We start from the raw sequence: 20,186 nt of genomic DNA, 5'->3' as shown, positions 1-20,186 counted from the left end.
ATACACACAACAGAGAACAGTCAGCAAAGGACTATATGAAGCACTTGTTAAGACATATCTACATGTTAGGCAGAAGTCAAAATACAACATGGCCACTCGGAGAAACAAGCTGACAAGATGGGATAATGTGCAGTGTCTGAGTAACTGTACCTCAGGAGTCATGTCAGAGTATTTCCTGCCTTTACTCTTGCCCAAACACTTGGGTCGTGCTCCTTCCACCCTCTGGCACCAGAACCCTTTACTTTCATCATACGTCAGAGCCTGGGTGTAGTTGAAGATGGGTGTGACCCCCAGGAACCTCTGGATGCCCTCCATGACCAGGGCAGGGTTGGATCGCAGCTGGGACCCATCCACTATGTGGACCTGGAAACAGGAATCACACCTCTCACATACTGGATTCCACACAGGTAGTACTGCCATGATCAATCATGGAAAATACTGTGAAGCCATGTTTCTGAATGGATGCATTTGAATTGTTCACGGGGGTGTCTCCTGTAGTTTTCAGTATCTAGCTGTGCACATTTAGTATGTTTGTGTATTTCCAGTAATGTAATGTTACCTGGCTGGGCTGGTAGTGGTGTAACCAGCGCTCCAGGTGTGTGGCGTAGGCCCCAGGTTTAAGGCAGCGCCTCTGCAGGATGAGCAGCTCTCGGGGGGAGGAAGGCCTCGCTGTCACCACCTCCTGGAACGTGTGGTTAACGGTCATCGGGTCCTGGTGAGCCCGCTGGTGCTGTAGGGTAACACACAAGGGAAATGTTAAAGTTCAGACATCTTGAATTATCAAAGGTTATCAGAAGTCAAGACTTCAGAAGAATCCCGCATCAAGTGATTTTACAAGATAACTTTTGACAGACTTTGTACCTTTGGCCTCTTGAGAATAAATACATGCAAATAAACAGGTGAAGCTCAAATAAAAACAGATGGTATTTCTTTACTCTGGAGTGAGGCAGCCAGGAGTCCTTTCCATGTGGTCACTTAACAGTCTTGACAAATGGTCTGGGAACAGTTTATATTTCATGACCCTGATCACATTATGGCTGAGGAAGTTAAGAGTGTGACAGACCCACCTGGTACCAGGAGTAGGCACGGTCCGCTGGGTTGATGAGCACAGCCAGGATCTTGGCTCGGGACAGCAGGGCGGCCGCTCTCTTAGGGGCTACCTCCGTGTCAAAGTAGTTAGCACTTTTCTCAAACATGAAGTCTGTACTGACATTCGATGGGAAGGGGAAGAAGTCCATGTACCTGAAGAGAGGCCGGGGGAGAGCAGTTACGGTTAGCGAGGGCCATAACAGAGCGTATGTCATTTGAATGTCTTCCTGCATCATGTCCCTTTCCACCTAATGGACCATACTGTTATACATTCTCCCTGATATGGGAGAAATAGATACGTGAGAGCAATATGGAGGAAGACTACACTACAAGTAAGCAGGAAGGAACCACAGTGCCTTTGGAAGGTGTTCAGACCTCTTGACCTTTTCCACTTTTGCTACGTTATGGCCTTATTATAAAATGGATTTAAAAAAAACAATCCTCAGCAATCTAAACACAATACCCATAATGACAAAGTGAAAACAGCTTTTAGAAAATATATTTTAAAAATAGTTAAACGGCTTATTTACATAAGTATTCAGACCCTTTGCTATGACACTTGAAATTGAGCTCAGGAGCATCCTGTTTCCATTGATCATCGTTGAGATGTTTCTACAACTTGGAGTCCACCTGTGGTAAATTCAATTGATTGGACATAATTTGGAGAGGCACACACCTGTCTATATAAGGTCCCACAGTTGACAGTGCATTTCAGAGCAAAAAACAAACCATGAGGTGGAAGGAATTGTCCGTAGAGCTCCGAGAGAGGATTGTGTCGAGGCGCGGTGGTGGCAACATCATGCTGAGGGGATGTTTTTCAGTGGCAGGGACTGGGAGACAAGTCAGGGTCGCGGCAAAGATGAACGGAGCAAAGTACAGAGATATCCTTGACGAAAACCTGCCCCAGAGCGCTCAGGACCTCAGACTGGGGCAAAGGTTCACCTTCCAACAGGACAACGACCCTAAGCACACAGCCAAGACAACGCAGGAGTGGCTTCAGGACAAGTCTCAATGTCCTTGAGTGGCCCAGAGGCCAGGACTTGAACCCGATCTAACATCTCCGGAGTGACCTGAAAATAGCTGTGCAGCAACGCTCCCCATCCAACCTGACAGAGCTTCAGAGGATCTGCAGCGAACAATGGGAGAAATGCCGCAAATACATGTATACCAAGCTTGTAGAGTCATATCAAGTAATTAATTATTATAATATTATTATTATTATTATTATTATATTATAAGTAATTATTGCCAAAGGCACGTCAACAAAGTACTGCGTGAAGAGTCTGAATACTTACGTAAATGTGATATAATTTTTAATACATTTGCAAAAATTTCAAAAAAATATATTTTAGTTTGTCATTATCGGGTACTGTGTATAGATAGATTGATGAGGAGAAAAAGCTATTTAATACATTTTCGAATAAGGTTGTAACCTAACAGAATGTGGAAATAGTCAAGGGGTCTGAATACTTTCTGAAGGTGCTACCATATGGATATAGGCTCTTAGATCAGTTCAGACAAAAGAAGGCTACAGGCTTCATTAGTGTTTAAATCTCAGAGCGGGCAGCAAAGTCGTCTTACCAGTCAATGCCGTTGTTGTAGTTGGGGCCGCTAAAGAACTGGATCTCCTCAAAGGTGACAAGACTGGGGAAGCTACTGGTGATGGCAGGGTGGAGGCTCAGGAACGAGTGCAGCGCTGTGGTGCCTGAGAGAACACAGATGAATATACACTTTTAAAATAAATGTTTTTACCCCCTTTTCTCCACAATTTCGTGGTATCCAATTGTTCGTAGCTACTATCTTGTCTCATCACTACAACTCCCATACGGGCTCGGGAGAGACTAAGGTTGAAAGCCATGCGTCCACACTGCTTCTTAACACAGCATGCATCCAACCCGGAAGCCAGCCGCACCAATGTGTCGGAGGAAACACCATGCCCCTGGCAACCTGGTTAGCGCGCACTGCGCCCCAGGCGCACTGCGCCACAGGAGTCGCTAGTGCGCGATGAGACTAGGATATCCCTACCGGCCAAACCCTCCCTAACCCAGACGACGCTAGGCCAATTGTGTGTCGCCCCATGGACCTCCCGGTCGAGGCCGGCTGCGACAGAGCCTGGGCTCGAACCCAGAGTCTCTGCGATGCAGTGCCCTAGACCACTGCGCCACCCGGGAGGCCCATGAATATACACTTTGACTGAAACTCGCCACCACAAACACCATCACGCAATCCATTTTGGCCAAGAGAGTATGTGGCGAGCGAGAGAGTATAGCTGTCTTAAGAAAATGGTTGGCTGCAGGGTCTCACCTGTTTTCTGTGGGCCTATGACCAGGAACCTCGGTAGTCTATCGCAGGTCTTTTCTTTCGACCAGATGTCTTTATGTCTCTTGTCATGACATGGGTTCTGAGGACAGATAAAGAGGGGTTACGGTCTCCAATGCATATATCTAGCTTATCATTGTGTCATTTTATTGCAAAATTAAATTAAATTATGGGCCACACGTAATAACAATAACCTCAATAAACAGTACATATCTAAAATAGGAAACAGTAACTAACAACAAATGGATTATCACATCTGTAATAATAATTGATCATTGCAGTCCCCTAACCTGCCAGAGGGGGTCTCTCTCCTCGGGGAAGATCTGGAAGTATTTGTCAGCCAGCTGCATGGGGGGGAGTGTCTGCAGCCGCAAGTTGGTCCAACACTGAACAAACTTCACCAGGGACTCAAAGGTGTACAGGCCCAGCCGGTCATTTCCATAGTTAGACAGGTGGGTCATGAAGATGCTGATCTAGAAGGGGACAGAGGAGTCAGAGGACTATACCAACAGGTGAGTAGGGAAGTGAGACCTTTCACTGTTTGTCTACGCATCTTAAATGCACACTAGGCAAATTCCCACTCGTGAAACTAAAATTGTAGCACAGACTGACATCAATTAATGATTTACACAAAAGTCAAAGTTACAGGTAATTTTCCCAAGCTAGGACTTTTCCAGATGGAAGTTTCTCAGGTCATATAGAGGTAGCAGCTCCAGTAAGGAGAGACAGAGTATCTTGAGAGTGAACTAAACTTACAGGGTTGAGGAGGACGGTGAGGAACAGCTCTCCTCCCCTGATGCTCTTGTCCAGCTCTTTGGAGCCTCCTGGGTACTCGTTATAGAAGATGGTGTGAGTGAAGAGGCCACATGTCTGTCTGGGTAACACCTGCAGTGACAGAGGGAAATTGTCAAAAATAGTGTAGGAACAGAAATAACCAACTCTCTTTTTTCTAAACACGTAATGAATGAATAGGGCCTTAGTATATTTGCATAAACTCTAAGCCCTTAATAAGAGCTCTCACTAAGCACTGAGGGAAAATCTTAACTTCTGTTTTAAGTCACATTTTCACTTAGTTATGCACTGATGTCAATGGGAGATCAAGTGAAAATTCAACTTAAAGTTTAAGACTCACCCCTGAATGATTTACTATATCTAGCAGCAATTAAAGGAGAAGTTTACCTCAAATCCAAAAGTTCCCAAGTGATTCCATACCCTCTCTCCCTGCAGTCTAGATCAGGAAAGCTGCAAAAACAGGTCTGGTGACTCACAATGTATCTTTGTGCACTGCTAGCTCTGCTCTGTTGTCAGTCACCTAGCGGTTGAGAAATCTGCGAATTGTGGACAAATTCTTTGTTTTATTGAAAGAATATGTCCGAATGAGCTATATAAACAAATATATATCAAAAGTGCTATTAGGTTTGAGTCAGGAAACATGTATGCATGCATGTACAGTCGGTCAGGGAGAGGTTGAAAATGTTAGTGAAGACACTTGCCAGTTGGTCCGCACATGCTTTGAGTACACATCCTGGTAATCCATCTAGCCCCACGGCTTTGTGAATGTTGACCTGTTTGAAAGCTCGCATCGGTTGTCCGGAATAGCTAGTGCTCTCATGCATGCTTCAGTGTTGCTCTGAAATGCACCGTCAACTGTGGGACCTTATATAGACAGGTGTGTGCCTCTCCAAATCCTGTCCAATCAATTGAATTTACCACAGGTGGACTCCAATCAAGTTGTAGAAACATCTCAAGGATGATCAATGGAAACAGGATGCATCTGAGCTCAATTCTGAGTCTCAAAGCAAAAGGTCTGAATACTTATGTAAATAAGGCATCAGTTTTTTATATTTAATACATTTGAAAAAAAATTCTAAAAACAGTTTTTGCTTTGTCATCATTGGGTATATTGTGTAGATTGATGAGGGGAAAAAATATTTAATACATTTTAAAATAAGGCTGGAAAAAGGGAAGGGGTCTGAATGCACTGTACTCAGCGTATGTATGAATGGTTTAGAATTGTGATTTCTTTAAAACAATGTAATTGTTGGAGTTCAGGTGTTTGACGACTGATGGGTGACTAGGTGCATTCTATTTTTATTCGTATACATTTTTTATTTTACCCCTTTTTTCCCCAATTTTGATCTTGTCTCATTGCTGCAACTCCCCAACGGGCTCGGGAGTCAAAGGTCGAGTCATGCGTCCTCCGAAACATGACGCGCCAAACCACGCTTCTTAACACCCGCCCACTTAACCTGGAAGCCAGCCGCACCAATGCATCGGAGGAAACACTGTTCAACTGACGACTGGGGATCAGCCTGCAGGCGCCCGCCACAAGGAGTCACTAGAGCACCACCCTATGGGACTCCCGATCAAGGCCCGTTGTGATACAGCCCGGGATCAAACTTGGGTCTGTAGTGATGCCTCTAGCACTGCGATGCAGTGCTTTCGACCACTGCGCCACTCGGGAGGCACGCCTCTACTTCTAGTTCACTGTTTCTAATAATAACAAACAGCAATAGTCATGAATTGGATTGATTTTGCACTCCTGCAAGTGCTCAAAATGCTTACATGACAAGGGGAAATGCACCTCATCTAATCCATTAACCAGTAGCCTCCATTAGTTCCTACCCCATACTGTGTATTGTGTGATGGTTGTGATGTGTCTGCGCGTTCTGTGTCCTGTGTCTCCTTTCTCTGCAGCCAGTGCATCAATCAAGCACCAGCATGACATTGTGCACAGGGACCTCAGGGTGAGTCATCTATCACCGTGGCAATGCAACACCTGGGGGGGCTGAGTCATCATGCCCCCACCCCCAAATCCCTCCCACTGGCAACCCTACCGACGCATATGCACACGTGTGTATATGAAAGCCAATGAAAACGTAAACACACAACACACACACCACACACACACACACACACACACACACACACACACACACACACACACACACACACACACACACACACACACACACACACACACACACACACACACACACACACACACACACAAAAACATTTAATTCTTTGGACGTCAGAGAGAGTGGCTGGTGGAAAAAAACAACAGACCCTTTCCATCTAGTCAGACTGGAATTAAAAGTAGAGGCACTGAGCCAGACCGTGTTTAGAATGTCTAACTCCTTATATTAAGCAAACCAGACAGCCTAATCATTTTATTTTTTATATTTATGGATAGCCATACTCAGACATTAACTTACAAACAAAGCATTTGTGTTAAGTGAGTCCACCAGATCAGCGGTAGTAGAGATGAACAGGGATGTTCTCTTGATAAGTGTGGGAATTTGACAATTTTCCTGTCCTGCTAAGTTTCAAAATGTAAAAAAATATAAGTACTTTAGGGTGTCAGGGAAAATGTATAGAGTAAAAAGTACATTATTGTCATTAGGAATGTGGTGAAGTAGTCAAAAATATAAATAGTCAAGTACAGATAGCAAAAAAACCCAACCTTAAATAGTACTTTAAAGTATTATTACTTACAGTTGAAGTCGAAAGTTTAAATACACTTAGTTTGGAGACATTACAACTCATTTTTCAACCACTCCACAAATGTATTGTTAACAAACTATAGTTTTGGCAAGTCAGTTAGGACATCTACTATGTGCATTACACAAGTAATTTTTCCAACAATTGTTTACAGACAGATTATTTCACTTATAATTCACTGTATCACAATTCCAGAAATTGATGTCATGGCATTTAGAAGCTTCTGATAGGCTAATTGGCATAATTTGAGTCAATTGGAGGTGTACCTGTAGATGTATTTCAAGGCCTACCTTCAAACTCAGTGCCTCTTTGCTTGACAACATGGGAAAAATCTAAAGAAATAAGCCAAGACCTCAGAAAATAATGGTAGAACTCCACAAGTGTGGTTCATCCTTGGGAGCAATTTCCAAACGCCTGAAAGTACCATGTTCATCTATACAAACAATAGTACGCAGGTATAAACACCGCGGGACCACGCAGCCATCATACCGCTCAGGAAGGATACGTGTCCTGTCTCCTAGAGATGAACGTACTTTGGTGTGAAAAGTGCAAATCAAACCCAGAACAACAGCAAAGGACCTTGTGAAGATGCTGGAGGAAACAGGCACATAAGTATCTATATCGACATAACCTGAAAGGCCGCTCAGCAAGGAAGACGTCACTGCTCCAAAACCGTCATAAAAAAGCCAGACTATGGTTTGCAACTGCACATGGGGACAAAGATCGTACTTTTTGGAGAAATGTCCTCTGGTCTGATGAAACAAAAATAGAACAGTTTGGTCATAATGACCATCGTTATATTTGTAGGAAAAAGGGGGAGGCTTGCAAGCCGAAGAACACCATCCCAACCGTGAAGCGCAGGGGTGGCAGCATCATGTTGTGGGGGTGCTTTACTGCAGCAGGGAATGGTGCACTTCACAAAATAGATGGCATGAGGTAGGAAAATTCTGTGAATATATTCAAGCAAAGTCACAAGACATCAGTCAGGAAGTTAAAGCTTGGTCGCAAATGGGTCGTCCAAATTGACAATGACCCCAAACATACATCCAAAGTTGTGGCAAAATGGCTTAAGGACAACAAAATCAAGGTGGCCATCACAAAGCCCTGACCTCAATCCTATAGAAAATTTGTGGGCAGAACTGAAAAAGCATGTGCGAGCAATGAGGCCTACAAACCTGACTCAGTTACACCAGCTCTGTCAGGAGGAATGGGCCAAAATTCACCCAACTTAATGTGGGAAGCTTGTGGAAGGCTACTCAAAACATTTGACCCAGCTTAAACAATTTAAATGCAATGCTACCAAATAGTAATTGAGTGTATGTACATTTCTGACGCACTGGGAATGTGATGAAAGAAATAAAAGCTGAAATAAAATCACTCTACTATTATTCTGACATTTCACATACTTAAAATAAAGTGGTGATCCTAACTGACCTAAGACAGGGAATTTTTACCAGGATTAAATGTCAGGAATTGTGAAAATCTGCGCTTAAATATGTTTGTCTAAGGTGTATGTACTAGAGGTCGACCGATTAATCGGAATGGCCGATTAATTGGGGGCGATTTCAAGTTTTCGTAACACTTGGAAATTGGTATTTTTGGGCGCCGATTTTTGAAGTTATCTTTTTTTTTACACCTTTATTGAATCTTTATTTAACTAGGCAAGTCAGTTAAGAACACATTCTTATTTTCAATGACGGCCTAGGAACGTGGGTTAACTGCCTTGTTCAGTGGGTTAACTTCCTCATTCAGGGGCAGAAAGACAGATTTTCACATTGTCAGCTCGGGGGACCCAATCTTGCAACCTTACAGTTAACTAGTCCAACGCAATAACGACCTGCCTCTCTCTTGTTGCACTCCACAAGGAGAATGACCGCCTGTTACGCAAAGGCAGGAAGCCAAGGTAAGTTGCTAGCTAGCATTAAACTTATCTTATAAAAAAACAATCAATCATAATCACTAGTTAACTACACATGGTTGATATTACTAGACATGATCTAGCATGTCCTGTGTTGCATACAATCTGACTGAGCGGTGGTAGGCAGAAGCAGGAGCGTAAACATGAATTCAAACAGCACTTTCACGTGTTTTGCCAGCAGCTATTCGTTGTGCGTCAAGCATTGCGCTGTTTATGACTTCAAACCTATCAACTCCTAAGATGAGGCTGGTGTGATCGAAGTGAAATGGCTGGCTAGTTAGCGCATGCTAATAGCGTTTCAAACGTCACTCGCTCTGAGCCTTGGGGTGGTTGTTTCCCTTGCTCTGCATGGGTAACGCTGCTTCGATGTGGTGGCTGTTTTCATTGTGTTGCTGGTTCGAGCCCAGGGAGGCGCGAGGAGAGGGGCGGAGGCTATACTGTTACACTGGCAATACTAAAGAGCCTATAAGAACATCCAATAGTCAAAGGTTAATGAAATACAAATGGTATAGAGGGAAATAGTCCTATTATAACTTCAACCTAAAACTTCTTACCTGGGAATATTGAAGACTCATGTTAAAAGGAACCACCAGCTTTCATATGTTCTCATGTTTTGAGCAAGGAACTGAAACGTTAGCACATATTTCACTTTTACATTCTTCTCCAACACTTTGTTTTTGCATTATTTAAACCAAATTGAACATGTTTCATTATCTATTTGAGGCTAAATTGATTTGATTGATGTATTATATTAAGTTAAAATAAGTGTTAATTCAGTGTTGTTGTAATTGTCATTATTACAAATACATTTATTTTTGCATTTTAAAATTGGCCGATTAAATCGGTATCGGCTTTTTTGGTCCTCCAATAATCGGTATCGAAAAAATCATAATCGGTCGACCTCTAGTATGTACACTTCCGACTTCAACTGAAAGTCCTTTACACCACTACACCATGTTGTCTAATTTGATGCTAATTAGCATTTTCGAATCTACAGAGTAAATAGTGACGAATATATTGATCAAAGAAAGTCACCTTGTCGAGAGAGATTTACACAGTTATCAAAACGTCACACCAGGGAAAGCCTACATGAAACAGAGACCTTTTTTGAAGGTGTTCTAAAATCCCATATGGGAAAAAATTAATGGTGAAAAAAACGATTGGAACCAGTTTCATGTTTGACAGCTAGGTTTTATGGGTATTAATGACACCTACACTGTGGGGCTCTATAGGCTACATGTGTTACTGTTGATGTTTGATGGCAGACTAATACCCATGGAACAGTGGTGGTCGATGCCATTTAAAATGAGGGAGAACGATGATTTATTTATGTGCATGGCCTTATTTCTATTACAGTATATTGGATGGCTCATTCATTTTCCATTCACCCAGCTCAATGCAACGTCGATAGATTTAGGCTACTCACTACATGATACTCAAATTAGTTAGCTAGCTAGCTCCCTCTCTAGCTCTCTTACTTAATTTTTGAATACATTTATTTGGGAGAGAAGTGAAGACAGAAGCCGAGCGTTAGAGATGAGTTATATGAAGTAAACATCAACCTACAGACGTCTGAAGGACTAAATACTTGTGAGTGATGAAGAAAACTACTGTAGGGGTGCCGATGGTGTCGCCAAACCATATTTATTTGAGCCTGAATACTGTGATGAAGAATTCAGGCAAATTGAGCTTCAGATGGCTGGCCTGGCTCTAGCCACAGCATCAGGACCACAGCTCCAGCCCATCCCTAGGATGAACACAGATTGGTGGTGTAGTTGTGGTAACTGTGCACCAATGCAGACTCATGAAGAATGCGTATGCTGCAGAGAATTTGATTAAATTACCAACTTATTGATGATGAAGAGCAGCTAGTTTCCTTTCGTGACAAATAGGATTTTGCTGCTCACATCAACTCTGGTGTCCTGGAATTTTTTTCCATATCCCAAAAAGAAATTGGAGACACAACCCAGTTCCACTTGGGTCAAATGGACAGTTATCCAACGTGTAAGTAGCTGAACTTTACTTTATTGAATAATCACTTATCAGAAACCTCTATGAGCTGGACCGTTGTGAGTTTATGTTTTTACATGAGCCAAACACACATTATCACAATGTTTTGGCATCTTTTATATGAGTAGGATATAGGAAACACAGGCCTACACATTGAACTTGAAATAACAGCTAAATCTAAGAACGGCAAAGAAGAACCGGTTTTCATATTGTAAAAAAAGTTTTATGTTGTAAGTGCATGGCTGCTGCTCCAGGTTCTCAAATCCACTTTGCCCTTCGATCTATAATTGTAATTCGATACACTTCAGACTGGTCTCATACAACATCGTCTTCTGCGATGAGACACTGGCTCCAGAAGTCCGGATGCCTCTCCCATGCTGTGTGGTAAATGCCATCAGAGTTAAATATCCTCGTGAATTGTCAAAGTTACAGGTATGTACTGCTCTCAGCCTGTGATGTGTGTTGTGTCAGGTTAGGTACTGTGAACTGCATAAATAAAGAATATCCATGCAAATGGACCAATAAAGCAACTATTGTTGTTTATATAATATATTTGTCACAAAAAATGTAATCCCAAACATTCAAGCAGGGTTTTTTTTCCCACTCAACCCCCCTAGCATAACTTTATATTTTGCTAGACATAATTTCTTCAAAAGTGTGATGTACGTGTGTGATACATATTAAAATAAAAATACGTAAAGTCAATTGGGTTTATCCAGTCATTCAAGTTCATCAAATACTTGTGCCAGTTGTTCGGAAAGTATTCAGACCCCTTCCCTTTTTCCACATTTTGTTACATTAGTCTTGCTCTAAAATTGATTAAATATTTTTTTTCCTCGTCAATGTACACACAATACCCAATAATGACAAAGCGAAAGCATGTTTAGACATTTTTGCTTATTAAAAAAAGAAGAGAAAAAAGGAAGTATTCTGACCCTTTGCTATGAGACTCAGAATTGAGCTCAAGTGCATCCTATCCATTGATCGTCCTTGTGATGTTTTTCAACTTGATTGGAGTCCACCTGTGGTAAATTCAATCGCTTGGGCATCATTTGGAAAGGCACACACCTGTCTATATAAAGGTCCCACAGCTGACAGTGCAGGTCAGAGCAAAAGCCAAGCCATGAGGTCAAAGGAATTGTCCGTAGAGCTCAGAGACAAGATTGTGTTGAGGCACAGATCTGGGGAAGGGTACCGAAAAATGTCTGCAGCATTGAAGGTCCCCAAGAACACAGTGGCCTCCATCATTCTTAAACAGAAGAAGTTTGGAACAACCAAGACTCTTCCTAGAGCTGGACAAACTGAGCAATCGGGGGAGAAGTGCCTTGGTCAGGGAGGTGACCAAGAACCCGATGGTCACTCTGACAGAGCTCCAGAATTCCTCTGTGGAGAAGGTAGAACCTTTCCAGAAGGACAACCATCTCTGCTGCACTCCATCAATGATGTTTTTATAGTAGAGTGGCCAGACGTAGAGTGGCACATGACAGCCCGCTTGGAGTTTGACAGAAGACACCTAAAGGATTGTCAGACCATGAGAAACAAGATTCTCTGATCAAATTAAACCAATACTGAACTCTTTGGCCTGAATGCCATGCCACATCTGGAGGAAACTTGGCACCCTCCCTACGGTGAAGCATGATGGTGACAGCATGTTTTTCTGCCACAGGGACTGGGAGACCAGTCAGGATTGAGGGAAAGATGAACAGAGCAAAGTACAGAAAGATCCTTGATGAAAACCTGCTCCAGAGTGCTCAGGATCTCAGACTGGGGTGAAAGTTCACCTTCCAAACACTGCACACAGCCAAGACAACGCAGGAGTGGCTTCGGGACAGGTCTCTGAATGTCCTTGAGTGGCCCAACCAGAGCACGGACTTGAACTCGATCGAACATCTCTGGAGAGAACTGAAAAAAGCTGTGCAGTGACGCTCACCATCTAACCCGACAAAGCTTGAGAAGATCTGCAGAGAAGAATGGGAGAAATTCCCCAAATACAGGTGTGCCAAGCTTGTAGCGTCATCCCGAAGAAGACTCAAGGCTGTAATTTCTGCCAAAGGTGCTTCAACAAAGTACTGAGTAAAGGGTCTGAATACTTATGTTAATGTGATATTTCCAGGTATTCCACACAAGTCTATACAGTTGCCTGACATTTTGTCATGCAAATAAGCTATGGCTAGCCAACATCAGACATTGTGAAAATATCCAGTAGGCCAGCATCCCGGAGTCGCCTCTTCACTGTTTCTCTAATGTACTTGTCCTCTTGCTCAGTTGTGCACCGGGGCCTCCCACTCCACTTTCTATTGTGGTTAGAGCCAGTTTGCGCTGTTCTGTGAAGGGAGTAGTACACAGCGTGGTACGAGATCTTCAGTTTCTTGGTAATTTCTCACATGGAATAGCCTTCATTTCTCAGAACAAGAATAGACTGATGAGTTTTAGAAGAAAGTTAACACAACGTGCCATTGGAAGACAGGAGTGATGCTTGCTGAAAATGGGCCTCTGTATGCCTATGTAGTGTTGGGGAATAATCAGAATTAGTTAGGTCAAATAGATAGATGTTTTATTTTCATGATATGCTTATGAGTTATTTCTCATAAGAATGTATTTTGTTGTACTACAGTGGTGGCCATTGGCAGTTATCTGTTCTCTGTCAGGACTAAGTTGTTTGGGCCGCAGAGAAGGGAGAGGTCAAGGTATCATCATGTGTAAACATATCTTTTGCCCCACTGTGTCTGTGTGCCAGTCACTCCCTACTTTTCCCATCGGAGAGAGGAGGATGGCAGTGTCTGGAATCATTCTATGCTCCCTCTTTTGTTGTTCCTATGTTGACCTATATGCCTCACTCTCCTCTCCGTGAGTTTGTCCAGGATTGGTTGTATTTAGAATTGGTTGTATCTCAATGACAATTTGATATATATCTTAGGGTGTGGGTAATGTCTTGGTACCATTTTGTACCAAGGACGAGATATAAGAGCTTTGTTTAGGAGACCAAACTGAACGATAATTTATAGCCAACTCTGTCTTCTTTGGGGATACTCCTCTCTGAAGTAAGGTTTTTTCTTTGTGTAAGTTCCAAAGACCTGTGGTTTGTCATGTCGTCTAAGGGGGTTGGATCTTTGCTATAAAAGATCCCATTTGCCATTATGTTGGCCACTCTCAACTTTTCATTAGAGATACTGAACTGTTGAAAGTCAAAATGCTATTGCAAAAGCTTAATTATTATTAAAGGTGAAGATTAAGCATAACTCTGACTCGTGTGATCTGCTCTCTCATCATTTGGTAATTAAGGACATTTCCACGACAGTAGATATTCCATAAAAGAAATCTGCCATTTCCAGCTACAATAGTCATTTATAACATTAACAATGTCCACACTGTATTTCTGATCAATTTTATGGTATTTTAATGGGCAAAAACAAGGACATTTCTAAGTGACCCCAAACTTTTGAACGGTACTGTATATGTCACAGAGTTTGCCCATGAGAGTGCACATGCACAGCTGTTGCCCATCTCCGCTGTTGTTTCAGTCGGCCACATCAAATAATTATCTAAAATAATCTCAGTCATTTTAGGTGGAAAAGTACACATTTCCTGTCTCAAAAGCAATGGTACTTTTGCTAAAAACAGCTCATTCGGCCATACGCTTTCATTAAAACAAAGAATTTTCTCAATGGCTTGTTGACTGACAACATTACAGAGTTAGCAGTGCACAAAGATACGTCACGAGACTCATTCCAGTTCTAGACTGCAGGGAGAGAGAGGGAGAAGGCAAACTCAACCAAACTCATTTCAAGGTATGGAATCATTTGGGAAATGTGTGATTTTGGGTCAACTTCTCCTTCAATAAACTGATTGACTGACCTGGATGCCATTGTGGATGAAGCCCCTGCGGTAGCGCGCTGGTCTGAGGTGAGGATACTCCTCTGTGCTGGTCACCTTGATGCCCCACACTGACTTCCAGGCCTCATACAGCTGGCTGTGGACAGGGTAGACCCCCGAGTGGTGGGGGGCCACAGCATATCCCATGTCTGTAGGAATCCCATGCTCCTGGAGGGGAAGAGGGGGATGGGGATAGATATGAGACAGAGAGAAAGGCGGATGTCAGAAGTGTCTAGGGACACCCAGAACAAATTGCAATAACAAATGTGATGAAATTGCCATTTTAATGATCATGAATGAGTCACCGTCTGCTTCAAAACAAACACGCAGCAGAAAAAATGATGTGCAACTTCTCCACTGGAGGGCAACATAGCCCTGCTTGATCTACAAATCACGACACTGTAAAAAAGGCAACAGTCAGGAAGATCAGCAGGAGCTTAAATTCTTTAGAGCAGGGATCTCCAAACATGTTCATTCCAACCATAATGTAGCACACCTGATTCTAATAATTAGCTGGTTGATAGGATATATACAACTGGGGTTGGAGCGAAAACCTACAAGAGGGTAGCTCTCCTAGAACAAAGTTTGAGAGCCCAGCTTTATAGACTAACACAAATACATCAAACTGAATGTATAGTGTGGTACCGTGGCACTGTGCTGGCAGAACACAGAGTGCTGGGAATGCTTAAAGCTAGAATCCGCAGTTGCTACGTAATTATTTTACTTATAAATGAATGATACCCATTGATTTTTGAAGAATATAACTTTACCCCTACAGAACCCAGAATATATACTTGTCTGACACAACATTAATATGTATACAAACACTGTACAATTTGGTTTGACATTCGATATCGCAATGAGACTTCATCTCAAAACAACTATAAATTGTAGAAATTCCTACACAAATATTTAAAGCATTTAATGAAACAACTAAAAGATGTGCAACATGAAATTATTGTCCCATTTACATTGTGTAATTTATTTACGGTCCCTAAGTAGACCCACAGAGTATACAAAGACAAACCAACTTTGCAACCGTCGCACACAGGCCAGGTGAAGCTAATTGGCGAAAGAAGTTGGCTAGCTAGCTCATTGATGCTCATTAAGCCGTGATGAAGGACCCACTACCCTCTCTCTCCCCCCTGACCACTCAGAGACACAGTCCATCACTGTCAGCCAGAAGGGCAGCTGTTTGGCAGCAGGGATTACTGAGAGGGGACGCTGCTGCTGGCTAGTATTCACCTCACACACACACCCGCTGACACCGTCTGCTCCCTGGGCCCAGGCCCCTGACTCACAATGCCACTCACTACATCAACAGGCACAGCTGCCTTGGGGGCAGCATGCTTCTCACTACATCAATAAGACAGCCTTGGGGGCATCTTTTGCACCAATGTCTGTGAGCCATGTTACTGTACATTAAGAATGGGCCTTATTTGATTTTTATTTGGTATATGGCCAAGTCCCCAGACTCTAACATACAAGCTGAAGCACAAGGATATTGGATGGTAGATATTATATATATATTCATTCATTGTGCATATGAAATGACAGGTAATTGCTCACAAGGATAAATCCACAACGGCCAGCATCCAGAAATTAAATTACCACTCACCATTTGGATCAACAAGGCCATAACTACATGCCTAACTACGATGTGCTGAGGATGAGCATACTGTATACACGGCATCTTACCAGAGAGAGCTATAGTATGATTATGATGCTTGATGTCCACGGACGCACACTCACCTGGGCAAACAGCATGTTGAGCCTCATTTGCTCAGCCAGCACGCTGACGTTGTGGAACAGGTGGGGCTGCATGTGACTCCACATGTGGGGGAACCACCAGAACTCCTTCCTGTGTCTTAGCAGCATGTCATCTCCCCGGTCCTCCTCGTCTGTGCCTGGAGGGGTAGGGAAGAGAAAGGGAGCAGAGAGGGCGAGAAGGAAATAATAGGTACAGAGTTTCTCAATGACACCATCAAACTCAGAATCTACAGTGACACTGTCTAGTACAGGGTATGTTTTGTTTTTTCACTTAGTGATGCCCTCACCTGTGTGATAGAACTTTCCAGAGAAGCCGAGGTTGAAGGTAAAATTGGGGACCAGCATTCGCAGCTTGTTTTGCGTTTTGAGCAAGGCCTGCAAACGAGGACATGACAGAGGAATAGGATTTATATTCACAATTGCAGTTATTAGCTTTAAAAACGATCATGTTGCTGACAAACTTAAAGGCCCAGAGCAGTCAAAAACATGATTTTCCTGTGTTTCATATATATTTCCACACAATGTTGGAATAACACTTTGAAATTGTAAAATGTATAATATCTTAGGCTATTTCGGTGACCGTATTACCGCCACACCAGCAGTCACGAGTTATGAAGGCAGTCAAATTCCACATGACCATTGAGTCACGGTAATTAGGATTCTCCAAGCTCTGATGCTGCTGATGCTAAGGCATGGTGATAAAGCTTAAAAGGGTGTGAACGATGCTTAATGGGTGTAGACAAAGAAGAGCTCTCCAGTAGGTGTACCAACGTATTCAATGGCCATTTTCTCAAAAGTGAGGTTACAAATGTATCAACTTTCAAAGCAGAATTACTTTCCCATTGTTCCTCAACTGTAGTATATGATATACCATTTTCTCAGTCTTTACTTTTATACAATGGAAAAAAACACAAATTCAAATGTTGCTACATAAGACCGAATCGAGCCGGTCGGTCACAGATTAAATCAAGAATAGTCTGATAGGTGACAATATTAGCCTATCACTTACAGTGGGGCAAAAAAGTATTTAGTCAGCCACCAATTGTGCAAGTTCTCCCACTTAAAAAGATGAGTAGGCCTGTAATTTTCATCATAGGTACACTTCAACTATGACAGACAAAATGAAAAAAAATCACATTGTAGGATTTTTAATGAATTTACTTGCAAATTATGGTGGAAAATAAGTATTTGGTCAATAACAAAAGTTTCAATACTTTCTGTTATATACCCTTTGTTGGCAATGACAGAGGTCAAACGTTTTCTGTAAGTCTTCACAAGGTTTTCACACACTGTCGCTGATATTTTGGCAAAGTCTAACTGGCATACATAAACAGCGGGTGAGTTTCAAGTTTGGAAAAGATAATTATCACCATAAAAAAGCACCTTTATAATAAAAGCATTACATGCATAATCGCATTTGCAGTCACTTTTGATAATGGTGTTTCCCCACTAATGGAACATTAGAAGGTTATAGCCTACTGCCGTGTGCGCATTCCTGCGCTTATAATGTTAAGAAATAGCCTAATAGTTTATCAACATTTTAAGCGAACCGTTCAGAACTGTTGAGTCAGCCACATTACATAAAACATTTTTTTTTATGCTAGTGGTTGTATTAATTTGAGATCTATCACATCCCACAACTGTCCCAGACTATGTTTGGAATATTTATTTATAGCACAGAATAGGTCAACTTTTGTACTATAGGGGATAGTAGATTGACAAAAGCTTGTGTTTTTGCTGTTCATTAGGCCTACTCATCTTGTTGGCTGACAAAAAGTAAACGTGGACCGTTCTTCCAATATCTTCAATATGCACCTCGGAAATGGATAAGAACGCGCGCAGTTGCATCCCTGATGTGTCTGTCTTCACTTGTAGCCTCTGAGGATAACCTGATCAGGCGATGGAGAGCCATGTGAGTGAGAGGTGCTTCGGAGTGCGCAGCACTCTGGGAGAAGGGCACAATGCAGCACACGGGGCCAAGGGCACAACGGCCACTGGTCGCAAAAAACAGGGATTTCTTTTAGGGTTCATTACGGCCACACAAAATGGATGTTCCCAAGAAGTTGAGGCATTATCAAGTGCTTGTCAGATTGTGAATGAGAGACTGATGAGGTGTGTATAGCCTGCGCAAAAACAAAGCAGAGCTCATGCCTTTCAAGAAACTTTTATCAAATCATAATTAAAGTCGCATCACGCAGCCTAACAATGTATTGAAAATCAAAACATATAGCCCAACGTTTGTAGGAACAACTAAAGTTACATTAATAACTTTAAATTAAGCAGATAGGAGTACATATTTATTTGTTAACTGCTCAACACAGAATAGCCGCAAGTGCGCAGTCCCTCAAATCATTTGGAAAAAATATTATTTCAATTCAGCTTTAATATAAAATAATGCCGCATAATTATATGGAAATCTTGTCTGCTAAATGAACTACTGTAGCCCACAGCCATTTGGTATAACGAGATCAGGACATAACATATGGTGCATTCGGAAAGTATTCAAACCCCTTGACTTTTTCCACATTGTTACGTTACAGCCTTATTCTAAAATGGATTAAATACAAAATTTCCCTCATCAAGCTACATACAATACTCATAATTACGAAGGAACGGTTTGTATAAATGTTTGTCAATTCATAAAAAATAAAAAAACAGAAATACCGTATTGACATAAGTATTCAGAACCTCTGCTGTGAGACTCAAAATTGAGCTCAGGTGCATCCTGTTTCCATTGACCATCCTTGAGATGTTTCTACAACTTGATTGAAGTCCACTTGTGGTAAATTCAATTGATTGGACATGATTTGGAAAGGCACACACCTGTCTATGTATGGCAAAAACCAAGCCATGAGGTCAAAGGAATAGTCCGTAGAGCTCTGAGACAGGATTGTGTTGAGGGACATATCTGGGAAGGGTACCAAAAAATGTCTGCAGCATTGAAGGTCCCCAAGAACATAGTGGACTCCATCATTCTTAAATGGAAGAGGTTCGGAACCACCAAGACTCTTCTCAGAGCTGGCCACTCCGCCAAACTGAGCAATCGGGGGAGAAGGGCCTTTGTCAGGGAGGTGACCAAGAACCTGATGTTCACTCTGACAGAGCTCCAGTGTTCCTCTGTGGAGATGGGAGAACCTTCCAGAAGGACAACCATCTCTGTAGCATTCCACCAATTAGGCCTTTATAATAGAGTGACCAGACTGAAGCCACCCCTCAGTAAAAGGCACATGATAGCCCGCTTGGAGTTTGACAAAAGGTACCTAAAGGACTCTCAGACCATGAGAAACAAGATTCTCTGGTCTGATGAAACCAAGATTGAACTCTTTGGCCTGAATGCCAAACGTCTGGATGAAACCTGGCACTATCCCTACAGTGAAGCATGGTGGTAGCAGCATCATGGTATGTGGATGCTTTTCAGCAGCAGGGACTGGGAGACTAGTCAGGATCGAGAGAAAGATTAATGGAGCAAAATACAGAGAGATCATTGACAAAAAAGCTCCAGAGCTCCCAGGACCTCAGACTGGGGAGGAGATTCACCTTCCATAAGGACAACGACCCTAAGCACACAGCCAAGACAATGCAGGAGTGGCTTCGGGACAAGTCTCTGATTGTCCTTGAGTGGCCAACCCGAGTACGGACTTGAAGTCGATCGAATGTCTCTGGAGAGATCTGAAAATAGCATCTCTCCCCATCCAACCTGACA

At 42.5% G+C, this 20,186-nt stretch overlaps 1 protein-coding gene across 6 annotated transcripts in view; it reads right to left on the bottom strand.

Annotated features, from left to right (window-relative positions):
- Window positions 1-20,186, bottom strand: part of LOC124038241 (bifunctional heparan sulfate N-deacetylase/N-sulfotransferase 2-like) — a 194,987-nt gene that overhangs the window by 1,151 nt on the left and 173,650 nt on the right. For all 6 annotated transcript variants that reach the window (XM_046353852.1, XM_046353850.1, XM_046353851.1 and 3 more), the window contains 10 exons: window positions 16,771-16,858; window positions 16,466-16,620; window positions 14,696-14,881; window positions 4,165-4,293; window positions 3,699-3,881; window positions 3,394-3,490; window positions 2,671-2,794; window positions 1,068-1,242; window positions 560-730; window positions 151-363 (listed from right to left, as the gene is read on the bottom strand). In XM_046353852.1, the coding sequence (XP_046209808.1) occupies window positions 151-363; window positions 560-730; window positions 1,068-1,242; window positions 2,671-2,794; window positions 3,394-3,490; window positions 3,699-3,881; window positions 4,165-4,293; window positions 14,696-14,881; window positions 16,466-16,620; window positions 16,771-16,858 (1,521 nt within the window). The remainder of the gene's footprint in view (window positions 1-150; window positions 364-559; window positions 731-1,067; window positions 1,243-2,670; window positions 2,795-3,393; window positions 3,491-3,698; window positions 3,882-4,164; window positions 4,294-14,695; window positions 14,882-16,465; window positions 16,621-16,770; window positions 16,859-20,186) is intronic.

This window comes from Oncorhynchus gorbuscha, linkage group LG06 (assembly GCF_021184085.1).
Source record: "Oncorhynchus gorbuscha isolate QuinsamMale2020 ecotype Even-year linkage group LG06, OgorEven_v1.0, whole genome shotgun sequence".
NCBI classification, from domain to species: domain Eukaryota; kingdom Metazoa; phylum Chordata; class Actinopteri; order Salmoniformes; family Salmonidae; genus Oncorhynchus; species Oncorhynchus gorbuscha.
The sequence above is the reverse complement of the archived record's forward strand: the minus strand, read 5'-3'. Positions and strand labels throughout refer to the sequence as shown.